The sequence below is a fragment of the Prenolepis imparis genome, unplaced genomic scaffold (assembly GCF_030444845.1).
Source record: "Prenolepis imparis isolate NDT839.2.m4 unplaced genomic scaffold, iyPreImpa1.0 SCAF_14, whole genome shotgun sequence".
Classification (NCBI taxonomy): domain Eukaryota; kingdom Metazoa; phylum Arthropoda; class Insecta; order Hymenoptera; family Formicidae; genus Prenolepis; species Prenolepis imparis.
Window position 1 is genome coordinate 4,835,510 of NW_028141172.1, and position 12,903 is coordinate 4,848,412.

The window sequence follows — 12,903 nt, forward strand, 5'->3', positions numbered from 1 at the left end:
TGTTGAACGCTAGAAAAAAGGATGATATATGTAAATATAATATATATAATATGTTATCAAAGATATAAGATATAATTATATTTACTAACTATAGCAATACTATAACATAATTGAAATAGAGTTAAGCACAGCACATATTTATAAAAGAAAAATAATTTTAACTTTTTTCTTTTACATTACGATAGCACATTTAACGTTTTACAAATTTTGTAAGCAATATTTTAATATATATTCTATAAATAATACTGAATTTCGACAGATAATTATTTTTTGGCTTCCAAATGTTTTTTCCATAAAATCCGGAAAAAGTAATTCAATGATGTACATTTATGACAGAAATTTTATACATATACATGTATACGTGTATATATGTATACACACATATAAATATGTATATGTATACATATATATATGTATATATATATATATATGAAGATGTATATATAATGTATATGAATATACATGTATGTATATGTATGTACATGAATATATGAACGTGTGTGTGTGTATATAAATATACATATATATACATTCATACATATATTTACTGGTTCATCGAAATTTAGCATTTACATATTATGAGATAATAATATCAAAACTATTTAATGTTAGTTACATGTTTTTCAGTTTAGTTAATTAAAAAAACTTTTTAAACAATGAAATTCAAATACAAATATAGATTAATGCAAATCATCTAACAGATTATATGTCCAAAATATTTTGGAGAATACAAATTTTCTTTTTTTTTCAATTTTCAGAAAAATGATATAAATGCCAAGCGAATATAAATTTGTTTGATACAATTGAATAGTATTTCTTCGGTCTCCAAATTTTAAACATAAATTGTTCATAGAGTATATCGCGCACGAGCCATAATGCATATTAACTGAAATTGACAAAAAATTGACTCATAAAAAACAAAATATAGTTAGAATAATTACATCTTCCAATAACTACAGATCTGTTACTAGCAGCCGTTCCATAGTCTACGTCCGATTTGTGTACCTCTGCAGTTAATCTGCTTATAACTCTATTATTTGGTCAATTTCGGAATTGATCTGGTCAAATTCATTAAAAACGCCGACAAAGAGGATGTCTTCATGCAGTTTGTCATAAATCAGCCAAACGAACGGCTTATCTCTATTCACGTCGGTTACCGTGTTGTTCAAAGAGGGCTTTTGTCCGGTGATCAAGGTGATCGCAGCTGCGTTGACGTTCTCCTTCGTGACCTTGATGTGAGCACGATGCACGACATTACCGAAGTGCACACTTTGCTGGTCGTTCGTGAAGCACTTGTCCACATAAATCGCGTCGGGCATAAATAATTGTTGGCCGCCTAGTGCTTGCAGCAGATCATTCATATTCAAATTTTTCTCTATTTCGAAGACCATGTCTGACGAATAACGCGCAGCGTGTGAACTCATATTATTTTTTAGTATTTCCCGAAGTTTGCATATTCCCTCGTCAGTCGACAATAGTTCAATCAATTTCCAAATGTGAACAGTGCTGCAGTATTCCTGTCTGTCGGTGTTGTTCGAACTATGTATAAGAGGTGCCAACATATACAGCGACATGTAACTATTGATAGGGAACTCGCTTACGTTCATTCTAAATTCATTATTAAAAACTAAAAAAAAATCCATATAACATTTTATATTTTCAAGAATTAGAAATTATTTTGTCTTAATTCCAAAAAAGTAATAATAAAATAAGTGGCAATAAAATGCGAAAAAAATCATTATTTTATTCTTAACAATTTCAAACATTTATGAAAAATTTTTATACTAAAATTTAATGTCAATGCATAATTTTTTCTTGCGCGTTTTCGTCAACATATGGATACCAACTGTCTTTGATACATTACACTGCGACAAATTTTTTATAGCAGCTGTTGAGCATCGAACATTATTTCCCGTTATATTTTAGAAATTTTTTAAATATAAAGGACCATTGTTTCTGGCGATGGAAAATTTCGACTCATTTTTAACACATAATATATATGGTTATCCATTAATTGACGAAAGGGATAAGACGGTGTTTTGTACGAAATAAATTAAGTCGACAAAATATGTTTTGTTTACAATTAATTTAAAAAATTTAACGATATAATAAAATTTACGGTATGTAAAAACATGTGAAAAGAAAAGATGGCATGCTCACCGGTTTTACCCATCAATTTGGCAGGAATAATCGATATTCTTGATGCATCAGTCGATACGCTTGATAATTGACAAATCGAGGAAGTTTCGAATCCTCGACCATAGAAATAGAACATGCTCATCAAAACGATGTTCATATTTTTATTTGTTTCAATTAATTTTACCGGATTACGAAAGTGATTCTCTGTCAGACGTTGTATATCTTTATTGATAATTTTATCTGTAATGTTATCTGTATTGTTAATATTATTGCTGCTTAAGGATACTAATCCACTGTTGAAAATTTTGTTCATCGGTGAAAGATTTACAGAAAAATTATTGTTTATAATAATACATCTACTTAGAGACTCGTAATCGGGAACTCGACATGTTATCTAGAACATTAAAGAAAATGTTTGTAAGATCCCTATTCATTTTTAAATAAAAGACTTATGTCATTTCTCTAAACTGTTTCGTTTACACGTTTATTTAGGTTGATTCTTTATATTATATTTTAAAATCACACAAGTTATTTCAATCAAATTAATCTATATAAAAAAGAGTCAAAATTAGATATTAGGAGAAGCAAGGTCTTTGGATTTTATTAAAAACTTATTTATTAAAAGATTGTGCTCGATAATATATTTAAAATGTATCAAAGTTTTTAAATCATATTTGTCTTATAAAAAAAATTTTTTAGTTATTATCGCCATTACTGCTTAATATATTTGTCAGAGTTGCAAAGTTTATATTTAATAAATATCTTTACATATTGTTTTATACAATGTAGAATAAAAATTTTGACTTTTTTTATTATTATTTCCATTATTTAATGCAAGAATGCGTCAAAAGCATTTATATCTGTTTTTGTGCGATAAATATTTCTTACGTATTTATTAAAATTAATATTATTTATCAAGTCATGTTTTGAAACGTTCTCTAAATGAAGAATTTCTTTTAGACGATTTTCAATGTCACCACTGGAGATAAGGTATAATGACAGAAGTCCCTCGTATATGTTATATGGACTAAAAACAAAATCGTTCTTCGGCTTGAGCTTCATATATTTATTCAGACTTGTGATTGCAAACTTAAAAAGTGCTTCCTTCATTATATTTTCTGGCAAATAGAAAAATAAAGAATATAGAGAAAGATCAAATAAAATTGATTAAACAAATTATATTAGAAATACAAATTCTGAATAAATTATAATTAAAATTTATAAATTAATTATAACAATTAACAATATTTAAAATTAAATGGATGTAAATACAGTATGTAATAAACTAAAATGTTTTCGACATTTATTTTGAATATATATATAGAAAAATTTTCATCATATTTTAATAATTAAAATTTTGACTCAAAATACGATAAAATCAATATACATATAATAATAATCAAAAAAGAAATAGATTTTTACATATGTTTACTAACATATCTACTTTGTTAAATGTAACGAACTTTTTGAATAATATATGTTGATTACATTTCCAGCAAGTTAAATAAACGCAAAATTCAAAATCAGTCGATTATTATTGATGAAATTTAATAGTAATATTTATATATAATACTTACAAATAAAATTGATTAAACAAATTATATTAGAAATACAAATTCTGAATAAATTATAATTAAAATTTATAAATTAATTATAACAATTAACAATATTTAAAATTAAATGGATGTAAATACAGTATGTAATAAACTAAAATGTTTTCGACATTTATTTTGAATAGATATATAGAAAAATTTTCATCATATTTTAATAATTAAAATTTTGACTCAAAATACGATAAAATCAATATACATATAATGATAATCAAAAAAGAAATAGATTTTTACATATGTTTACTAACATATCTACTTTGTTAAATGTAACGAACTTTTTGAATAATATATGTTGATTACATTTCCAGCAAGTAAAATAAACGCAAAATTCAAAATCGGTCGATTATTATTGATGAAATTTAATAGTAATATTTATACATATAATACTTAAAAATATATCTATAGAAGAAATTATATTCTGCAATAATTCTATATATCTAAACATCTGACATTTATTCAAATATATTTTTAGTACGAAGTGATATACGAAGTGAAAGTTGTAACCTTAATATTAAACTTATTTTGTGCATATCTAGTATGCAAAACGATTCGCTAAAATATTGTTAATACCGGTAAACATCAAAATAATATACGCGACTCTACTTGAATCTAAAGAATTGCGAGACTTGCTATGCGATGCTCGCTATTACATGGAAATATAGTAAATTACCTAAGAATAATTTGTTAAAAAATAATAATATTAGCACAAAAGAAATATTAGCGCTCTATATCTTAATTATCTGTTTATGAAATCGGGAATCAAAATTGTATAATTTTGTAAAATATCTTTCGACTCACCAAATGTCTCCTGTTGATTTTCCTGTTCCATTTTTAGCTGTACAGTAATAAAACCGTGGCAAACTTTCTTTGTGTATTTGTGCCTCGATGTAACTTCTGCTTTTATATAAGTATTTATATTACGCTGCGCACGCATAAATTGTCATCGGATATGTGCGAAAAATTTTGGACTATCCATTATGACTTTCAGAATCATAACATATAAATATACACGAAATCAACACACATATTCACATATACACATAAACGAAATATCAAAACATATCATTTAAAATTAATTTGTAAAATTCAAAATTTATTATATTAACATATAAAATTTATTTATAATTATATAAATATTTGTTATCTCATACATCATGATACTTATATGAAAATATAAAGAAATAAATAGACATCTATTTATATTGTAAACGTCATGTAAAAAAAAAATCAAAAATCTATCGATTCTGTTAATGTTGAATCATAGAAAAAAAGATTTAGATATAATATAAATTATCGAAAATATAAAGTATAATGCTATCACCTATAGCAATATTTTAGCAAAATTGAAATATAGTTAAGTTCATCGCATGGTTACACAAATTTAAGGGAGAGGATCAATTAAAGTCTTTTTTACTACATTATAACAGCACAATTGACATTTCTACAAATTTTGTAGATTATTAAATATGTTATTTAAATATGTACGCAATAATATATAATGTTAAATTTCGACTACATATTATTTTATCGCTTTCAAATGTTTCTTATATGGAATTCGAAATATATAATTTAATAACATTATTAGTTTTATTAGTTTATTGAAATTTTACATTTATATATCATCAGACAATAATATCAACGCTTTATAATGTTAGTTATATGTTTTTCTCTTCAGACAATGAAAATAAAACAAAATTGTAAGGCAAGGAAATTCAAATGCAAGAATAAATTAATGAGAAACATAAAACCGGCTATATTTTCGAAAAACTTTGAAGGATACGAGATCTTCTGTTTTACTCCAACTCTTCAAATAAAATCATAAATTTAATAGCAAGGGAACATAAATTTATGTAACCTAAAAGATTGATTTATTTCATCTGTCTCGGAATTTTTAACAGCAGTTGATCATTGAGTTTATTGCGCCCGAAATATGATGCATCTTAACTCAAATCGACACAACGTTGACTCGAATGAAATAGCTTCGACAATTAAAATACTTTCGAATAATTATTCGTAAACGTTTTATAGTGTATTTGTACCCCTAAATCTAATTTGTATCCGATGTGGAATTTGAGAATCGAGCTTGGATCGGCTTGAATTTATTAAAAGCGCCGACAAAGAGAATTTCTCGATGTAATTTCTTATAGATCAGCCAGACAAATGGAAAATTGTAATTCACGTCGACTCGCTTGGTGCTCGGACAGGACTTTTTTCCTGTATAACTCGGGGTTATCATCTTCAGCAATAAACTTAGATATATGGGAGTGTCGACTTTACATATCTTTTTAGGACAAACATGAACGCGCGCTATGAGCGCGCCATTCTTCGGTTTTATGTTTAAAAAAAAGATATTTTTTTTGACAGAATCAGCTGATAACCGTCTAAAAATATTAATTGAGTTTAACGTACCATATGATATCATTTAAAACATTACATTATTTTAATTTTTATAATATATATTATTAATTAAAATTTTAATTAGTAAATTGATGCTTTAGCTGATTTCAGCTGATTTCTGTCGAAAAATATTAATCTAGTTTAAACAAAATTTATATTATTTTTTTAAATATAACATTTTTATAAATATAAAATAGAAGAATGGCACAGCTGGTAGCGCGCACTTGTGTTGTTCTAGTGTTGTAATTAAATCTCAAAGTAATAATATATTATAAAAATTAAAACAGTAATACGTTGTAAATAATATACATATTATAATTCTTTGTTCTTGATTAATATTTTTTTCAGAATTCAACTGACAACTGTCAAAAATAGTAACCGAGTTAAAAGTAGCTAATTTCTATCAAAAAATATTAACAAATTTTTTCATCAATAAAATCGTAATTAGTCTCGATGTTGTGATTATCACGATTATCAAAAGATTCTTGTAGATAATTCTATTTTCTTGTTCGCACTTTATGTTTTAGATTTAAATACTAAATTTTTATGCATTGCATAATTAATTATTATATATTATTTTTTATGCATTGATTGCAATGCATGCATAAAAATATGTGAATTAATTATGCAATGCATAAAAATTCATTATTTAAACCCTTAACAGAGAACAAAAAAATAGAATTTTCTACAAGATTCTTTCGATCAAAATATCTGCGCTTCCATTAGATTCGTGCGTCTGTACGCATCCACCACGCTGAACGTCTCGTGCGAGACTGACCGCAAGACTCTGAAAAGCAGTGTCGCCAAGCACACCCCATACCTCCTTCACGCTGCGCGTTTCGCGCGAGACTGATTGTCAGTCTTGCAATCGCAATGTTTCGAGAATCAGTCTCGCGCGAGACGCGCAGCATGGTGGACGTATAGGCTGCGCTTGGCGATACCGCTGCTTACCAGAGTCTTGCGGTCAGTCTCACGCGAGATATGCAACGTGGAGGTGATGGATAAAGTATTATAGCATATTATTTACTACGTATTACTGTTTTAATTTTTATAACATATTATTACGATAAAATTTAATTATCAAATTAATGCTTTAATAATATTTTTTGACTAAAATTAGCTGATTAAAGCGTTAATTTGATAATTAATTTTTAAAATAATATATTATAAGAATTAAAATAATAATTTTGTAAATAATATATGTTATAATAAACTCAAATATTTTTGGACAGAAATCAACTGATAATTGTTTAATATGTTATACAAATATGTTATGAAATATTTCATAAAAATTGAAATAATAATATATTTATTGGATATATATATATATATATCTAAAACGCGAAAATATGTACGTAAGTCTAGAGTATTTAAATCTAACAAATTGGAAGACTTAGTCAATGAATTACATCGAAATAAAAATTTACTTTACAACAATACATAAAATAATAACACAAAAATCTATAAATCGATTGCAAAATTACACAATTTATACAAGAATCTTTGGACTTACGAATTAGCACCTCATCTCGATTTAATATCATTTTGTTTATAAAATAGCAAAAGCAGGACAAAAATATGACCCACGTGCACAAGTATTTTATTGTTAATAATTATTGTTATTAACTATTATTAATATATGTATCTGAGATTTTATTACTCTTTTCAAATCTGAAATCGTCTTCTCGTTTTGATTCTTGATTCTAGACTGGTGATAACTCTTCTATCCCTATCATAACATGCATACATATATGTATATGCACACATTCATTTACAGATACACATAAACACAAAATCAAAACACATTATTTGATATTAATTTCAAAAATTCAAAATTTATTTATAATTATATAAGTATACGGTATCTTATAAGTCATGATACAATTATGAATATATAAAGATATAGATAGATACTTTTATATATGTATGCAGTGTATATCAAGTAAAAGGAGACCAAAATCAATCGAGTTTGTTAATGTTGTATCATTAAAAAGAAGAGACACACTGAAAAAAAGATTTGTTAACTTGACCAAATCATTCAACTAAATATTATTTTATTAATTGAACATATAGAAATATTTAAATTGAATAAAACATATTAAATCTAACAAAACGTATATTTGATTTAAATACTAATATATGTTCAATTAACAAAATAGAAATTTAGTTAAAAAATTTAGTCAAGTTAACAAACTTTTCTGAGATGTAATATATTATCAAAAATATAAAGTATAATGCTATTAGCTATAGCAAAGTTAAAATAGAGTTAAACACATCGGTTACACATATTTCAAAGAGAATAATACTTACATCTTTCTTCTATTATAAATTATGATAGCACAAGTAACATTCTTACAAATTTTGTAAGCATTATTTAAAAATGTGCACAATAATATGTAATGTTGAATTTCGACTACAAACTATTTTTTCGCTTCCAAATGTTTTTCCATAGAATCCGAAAAAAATAATTTATTGATATTTATGATAGGAATTTTATACATACATATATACATACGTGTATATATGTATATAACACACATAAGTATATGCATATGAATATATATATATGTATATATATATATATATATATGTATGTGTGTATATAAGTATATATATATATATGTATGTATGTATATATATGATATGTATGTGCATATATGAATGTATATATATGTGTGTATATGTATGTGTATATATATTCACTGGTTTATCGAAATTTAACATTTACATATCATGAGATAATAATATTAACGCTATCTAATGTTAGTTACACGTTTTTCTGTATAGATAATTAAAACGAAAAGAAATTGTAAAACAATGAAATTCAAATACAAGTACAAATTAATCGCGAATTATCTAACAGATTATATTTCCAAAATACTTTGGAGGATACAAATATTCCTATTTTCTCAATCTTCAGAAAAATGATAAAAATACCAAGCGAATATCAATTTGTACAATACAATCGATTATTTTATCTAATAGGTCTCCAAATTTTGAATAAATTGTTTATCGAATATATCGAACACACGAGATATAATACATATTAATTCTAGTCGATAAAAAATTGATGCAAAAAATATATAATATAGCTAATTATAAATAATTACAACATCTTCCATTAACTTCCTAACTGTAGATCTGTTACTAGTAGCCGTATCATAATGTATGTCCAATTTGTGTACCTGAGACGAATTTAATCAATATTTAACCGTCTCATTTGATCGAGCTCGTCGAAATCATTAAAAACGCCGACAAAGAGGATGTCTCGATGCAGTTTGTCATAAATCAGCCAAACGAACGGATAATTGTAATTCACGTCGATTAGCGTGTTGTTCGAAGAGGACTCTTGTCCGGTGATCAAGGTGATCGCAGCCGCGTTGACGTTCTCCTTCGTGACCTTGACGTTAGCACGGTGCACGACATTACCAAAGTGCACACTTTGCTTGTCGTTCGTGAAGCACTTGTCCACATAAATCGCGTCGGGCATAAATAACTGTTCGGTTCGGCCTAGTGCTCGCAGCATGTCACGCATATTCAGATTCTTCTCTATTTCGAATATCAGCTGTATCGAGAAAGATGTTTCATTTCGTGTTTCAGTATCGTCCAGCAATTTCCGAAGTTTGCAGATTCCCTCGTCAGTCGTCAATCGTTCGATCAAGTCGCAAAGATCAGTGTTTCTATACAATTTATACAGTTTGACCATGCCTGAGATAAATGAGGCAGGTAACAACATATACAGCGACGTGTAACCATCATTGATGGGGAACTCGCTTACGTGCATATTTAATTCAGGACTGAAAACTAAAAAAAGAAACCATATAACATTTTATAATTTCAAGAATTAGAAATTATTGCCGTAAACATATTTTGACTTAATTCCAAAGAAGTATAAATAAAATAAGTGGCAATAAAATGCGATGAAAATCATTATTTTATTCTTAACAATTTCAAACATTTATGAACAATTTTTATATTAAAATTGAATGTCAATGCATAATTTTTCCTTCCGCGTTTTCGTCAACATATGCATATATAGCTTTGGTTATCCGTTCATTGACGAAAGAAATAAAGCGGTGTGTAACGAAATAAATTAAGTCGACAAAATATGTTTTGTTTAAGAGTAATTTTAAAAATTTAACTATAATAAGGTTTACGGTGTGTAAAAATGTGTAAAAAGAAAAGATACTCACAGCTTTTACATTTCAATTTAGCAGGAATAGTCGATACTCTTGATGCATCAGTCGATACGCTTGATGATTGACAAGTCGAGGAAGTTTCGAATCTTCGACCATAGAAATAGTGTATGCTCATCAAAACGATGTTCATATTTTTATTTGTTGCAATTAATTTTATCGGATTACAAAAGTGATTCTCTGTCAGACGTTGTATCTTTATTGATAATTTTATCTGTATTGTTAATATTATTGCTGCTTAAGGATACGAATCCACTGTTGAAAATTTTGTTCATCGGTGAAAGATTTACAGAAAAATTATTGTTTATAACAATACATCTACTTAGAGACTCGTAATCGGGAACTCGACATGCTTTCTAGAATATTAAAGAAAATGTTTGTAAGATCCCTATTCATTTTTAAATAAAAGACTTATGTCATTTCTCTAAACTGTTTCGTTTACACGTTTATTTAGGTTGATTCTTTATATTATATTTTAAAATCACACAAGTTATTTCAATCAAACTAATCTATATAAAAAAGAGTCAAAATTAGATATTAGGAGAAGCAAGGTCTTTGGATTTTATTAAAAACTTATTTATTAAAAGATTGTGCTCGATAATATATTTAAAATGTATCAAAGTTTTGAAATCATATTTGTCTTATAAAAAAAATTTTTTAGTTATTATCGCCATTACTGCTTAATATATTTGTCAGAGTTGCAAAGTTTATATTTAATAAATATCTTTACATATTGTTTTATACAATGTAGAATAAAAATGTTGACTCTTTTTTTTATTATTATTTCCATTATTTAATGCAAGAATGCGTCAAGAGCATTTACATCAGTTTTTGTGCAATCAATGTTTCTTGCGACGTATTTATCAAAATTAATATTATTTATCAAGTCATGTTTCGAGACTTTCGTTAAATAAAGGATTTGTTTTAGATCCTTTTCAATATCACCACTGGAGATAAGGTAAACCAACAGAAGTCCCTCGTATATATTATATGGACTGAAAACAAAATCGTTCTTCGGCTTGATCTTCATATATTTATGCAGACTTGTGATCGCAAATTTAAAAAGTGCCTCCGTTATTATATTTTCTGGCGAGTAGAAAAAAAACAATATAAAAAACGATTAAGCAAAATTGATAAAAGAAATACATATGTTAGAAAATAAAAATTCTAAATAAATTAAAATTAAGATTAATAAATTAAATATACATTACAATTAACAATATTTACAAATAACAATTAACAATATTTGTAATTAAATAAATGTAAATACAGAGTATAATGTATTAAAATTATTTCGACTTATTTTGCATGTAGATATAGAAAAATTTTTTTTATTATATCTCAAAAATTTAACTTTAAACTTGAAATACAATAAAATAAAAAATATAGTATAATAATATGTATAAATAATAATCGAAAAAGAAATAAATTCGTAAAATGTATTCTATGTATATATGTTTACTAACATGTCTACAGTCAAACTTCGTTAAATATGTAACAAACTTTTTAAACAATATGTTGATTATATTTCCAGCAAGTGAAATAAATGCAAAATTCGTAATCGGCCAATTATTATTATTGATGAAATTAACTAATTGAAATTATTAAATAGTAATATTTAATACTATAGAAGAAATTATATTCTGCAATAATTCTATATATCTAAACATCTGACATTTATTCAAATATATCTTTAGTCATCTACGAAGTAAAAGTTGTATTTTAATATTGAACTTATTTCGTGTATACTTAGTTCGCGAAACAATTCGCTAAAATATTGCTAATACCGGTAGACTTCAAAATAATGTACGCGACTCTATTTGAATCTAAACAGTCGCGAAACTTGCTATGCAATGGTCACTATTACATCGAAATATACTAAATTACCTAAGAATAATTTGTTAAAAAATAATAATAATAATAACACAAAAGAAATATTAACGCTGTATATCTTAATTATCTGTTTGTAAAATCAGAATCAAAATTGTTTGATTTTGTAAAAGAGATTTCGACTTACCAACTTCCCTCCTTCGATCTTCATTCCAATCCATTTTTAGCTGTATATACAATAGCAAAATTGTAACAAACTTCTTTCGTTTATTTAGCCTCGATATTATGTAGCCACAAATTTTATTTATTTATATTATATAGCGCACGCGTATATTGTCGACGGATCTTTGTGCGCGACAAATTAAATCGGATGTGCTTTTAGTCTTTTGTATAATTTCGTCGTCTAAGCTGTTTTCATACAAATCTAGAGCCACCTTTTGACTTGGTCTCTATCCTACATAAATATTATGATAAAACATTTTGCATGATAACTGGAATCGTCAGCGTTAAGAAAAAACTGCGGAAAATGATTACTTTTTTTTGATTGTCTTTTTTATGATTGAGGATTATACATTTTGCTGAGCTGTCTTTTTAAAATTGTTCAAAGATTCAAAATTTAGTCTTATCGTTTATAAGATATCATTTATAAAACGTTTGAATTTAATTAGGTATTAATATTGTTTCTTATAATAATAATATTTAAATAGTGTTAAAGTTAAAGCATTAATATT

The 12,903-nt window shown here is 26.2% G+C and overlaps 2 protein-coding genes and 1 long non-coding RNA gene across 3 annotated transcripts in view; 1 reads left to right on the forward strand and 2 right to left on the reverse strand.

Annotated features, from left to right (window-relative positions):
* The window catches only part of LOC145945465 (uncharacterized), a 122,188-nt gene that overhangs the window by 33,798 nt on the left and 75,487 nt on the right, over positions 1–12,903 (forward strand). The window lies entirely within an intron of this gene.
* On the reverse strand, positions 1,023–4,578 carry LOC145945571 (serine protease inhibitor A3K-like). The gene is made up of 2 exons (XM_083054633.1): positions 4,548–4,578; positions 1,023–1,627 (listed from the first exon to the last, which is right to left on the reverse strand). Exons 1-2 carry the CDS (start codon positions 4,576–4,578, stop codon positions 1,023–1,025), a joined length of 636 nt encoding a protein of 211 aa, XP_082910759.1.
* Positions 9,343–12,393, reverse strand: LOC145945572 (serpin B3-like). Its single transcript, XM_083054634.1, has 2 exons — positions 12,360–12,393; positions 9,343–9,950 (listed from the first exon to the last, which is right to left on the reverse strand). The coding sequence occupies exons 1-2, from the start codon at positions 12,391–12,393 to the stop codon at positions 9,343–9,345; spliced, it is 642 nt and encodes a 213-aa protein (XP_082910760.1).

Coding starts and splice junctions, on each gene's coding strand:
- LOC145945571 (XM_083054633.1), bottom strand. CDS start 4,578: ATGGAACAGGAAAATCAACAGGAGACATTTG. Junction 1,628..4,547: donor AAATCAACAGGAGACATTTG/GTGAGTCGAAAG, acceptor ATTTTTTTTTAG/TTTTTAATAATGAATTTAGA.
- LOC145945572 (XM_083054634.1), bottom strand. CDS start 12,393: ATGGATTGGAATGAAGATCGAAGGAGGGAAGTTG. Junction 9,951..12,359: donor AGATCGAAGGAGGGAAGTTG/GTAAGTCGAAAT, acceptor TTCTTTTTTTAG/TTTTCAGTCCTGAATTAAAT.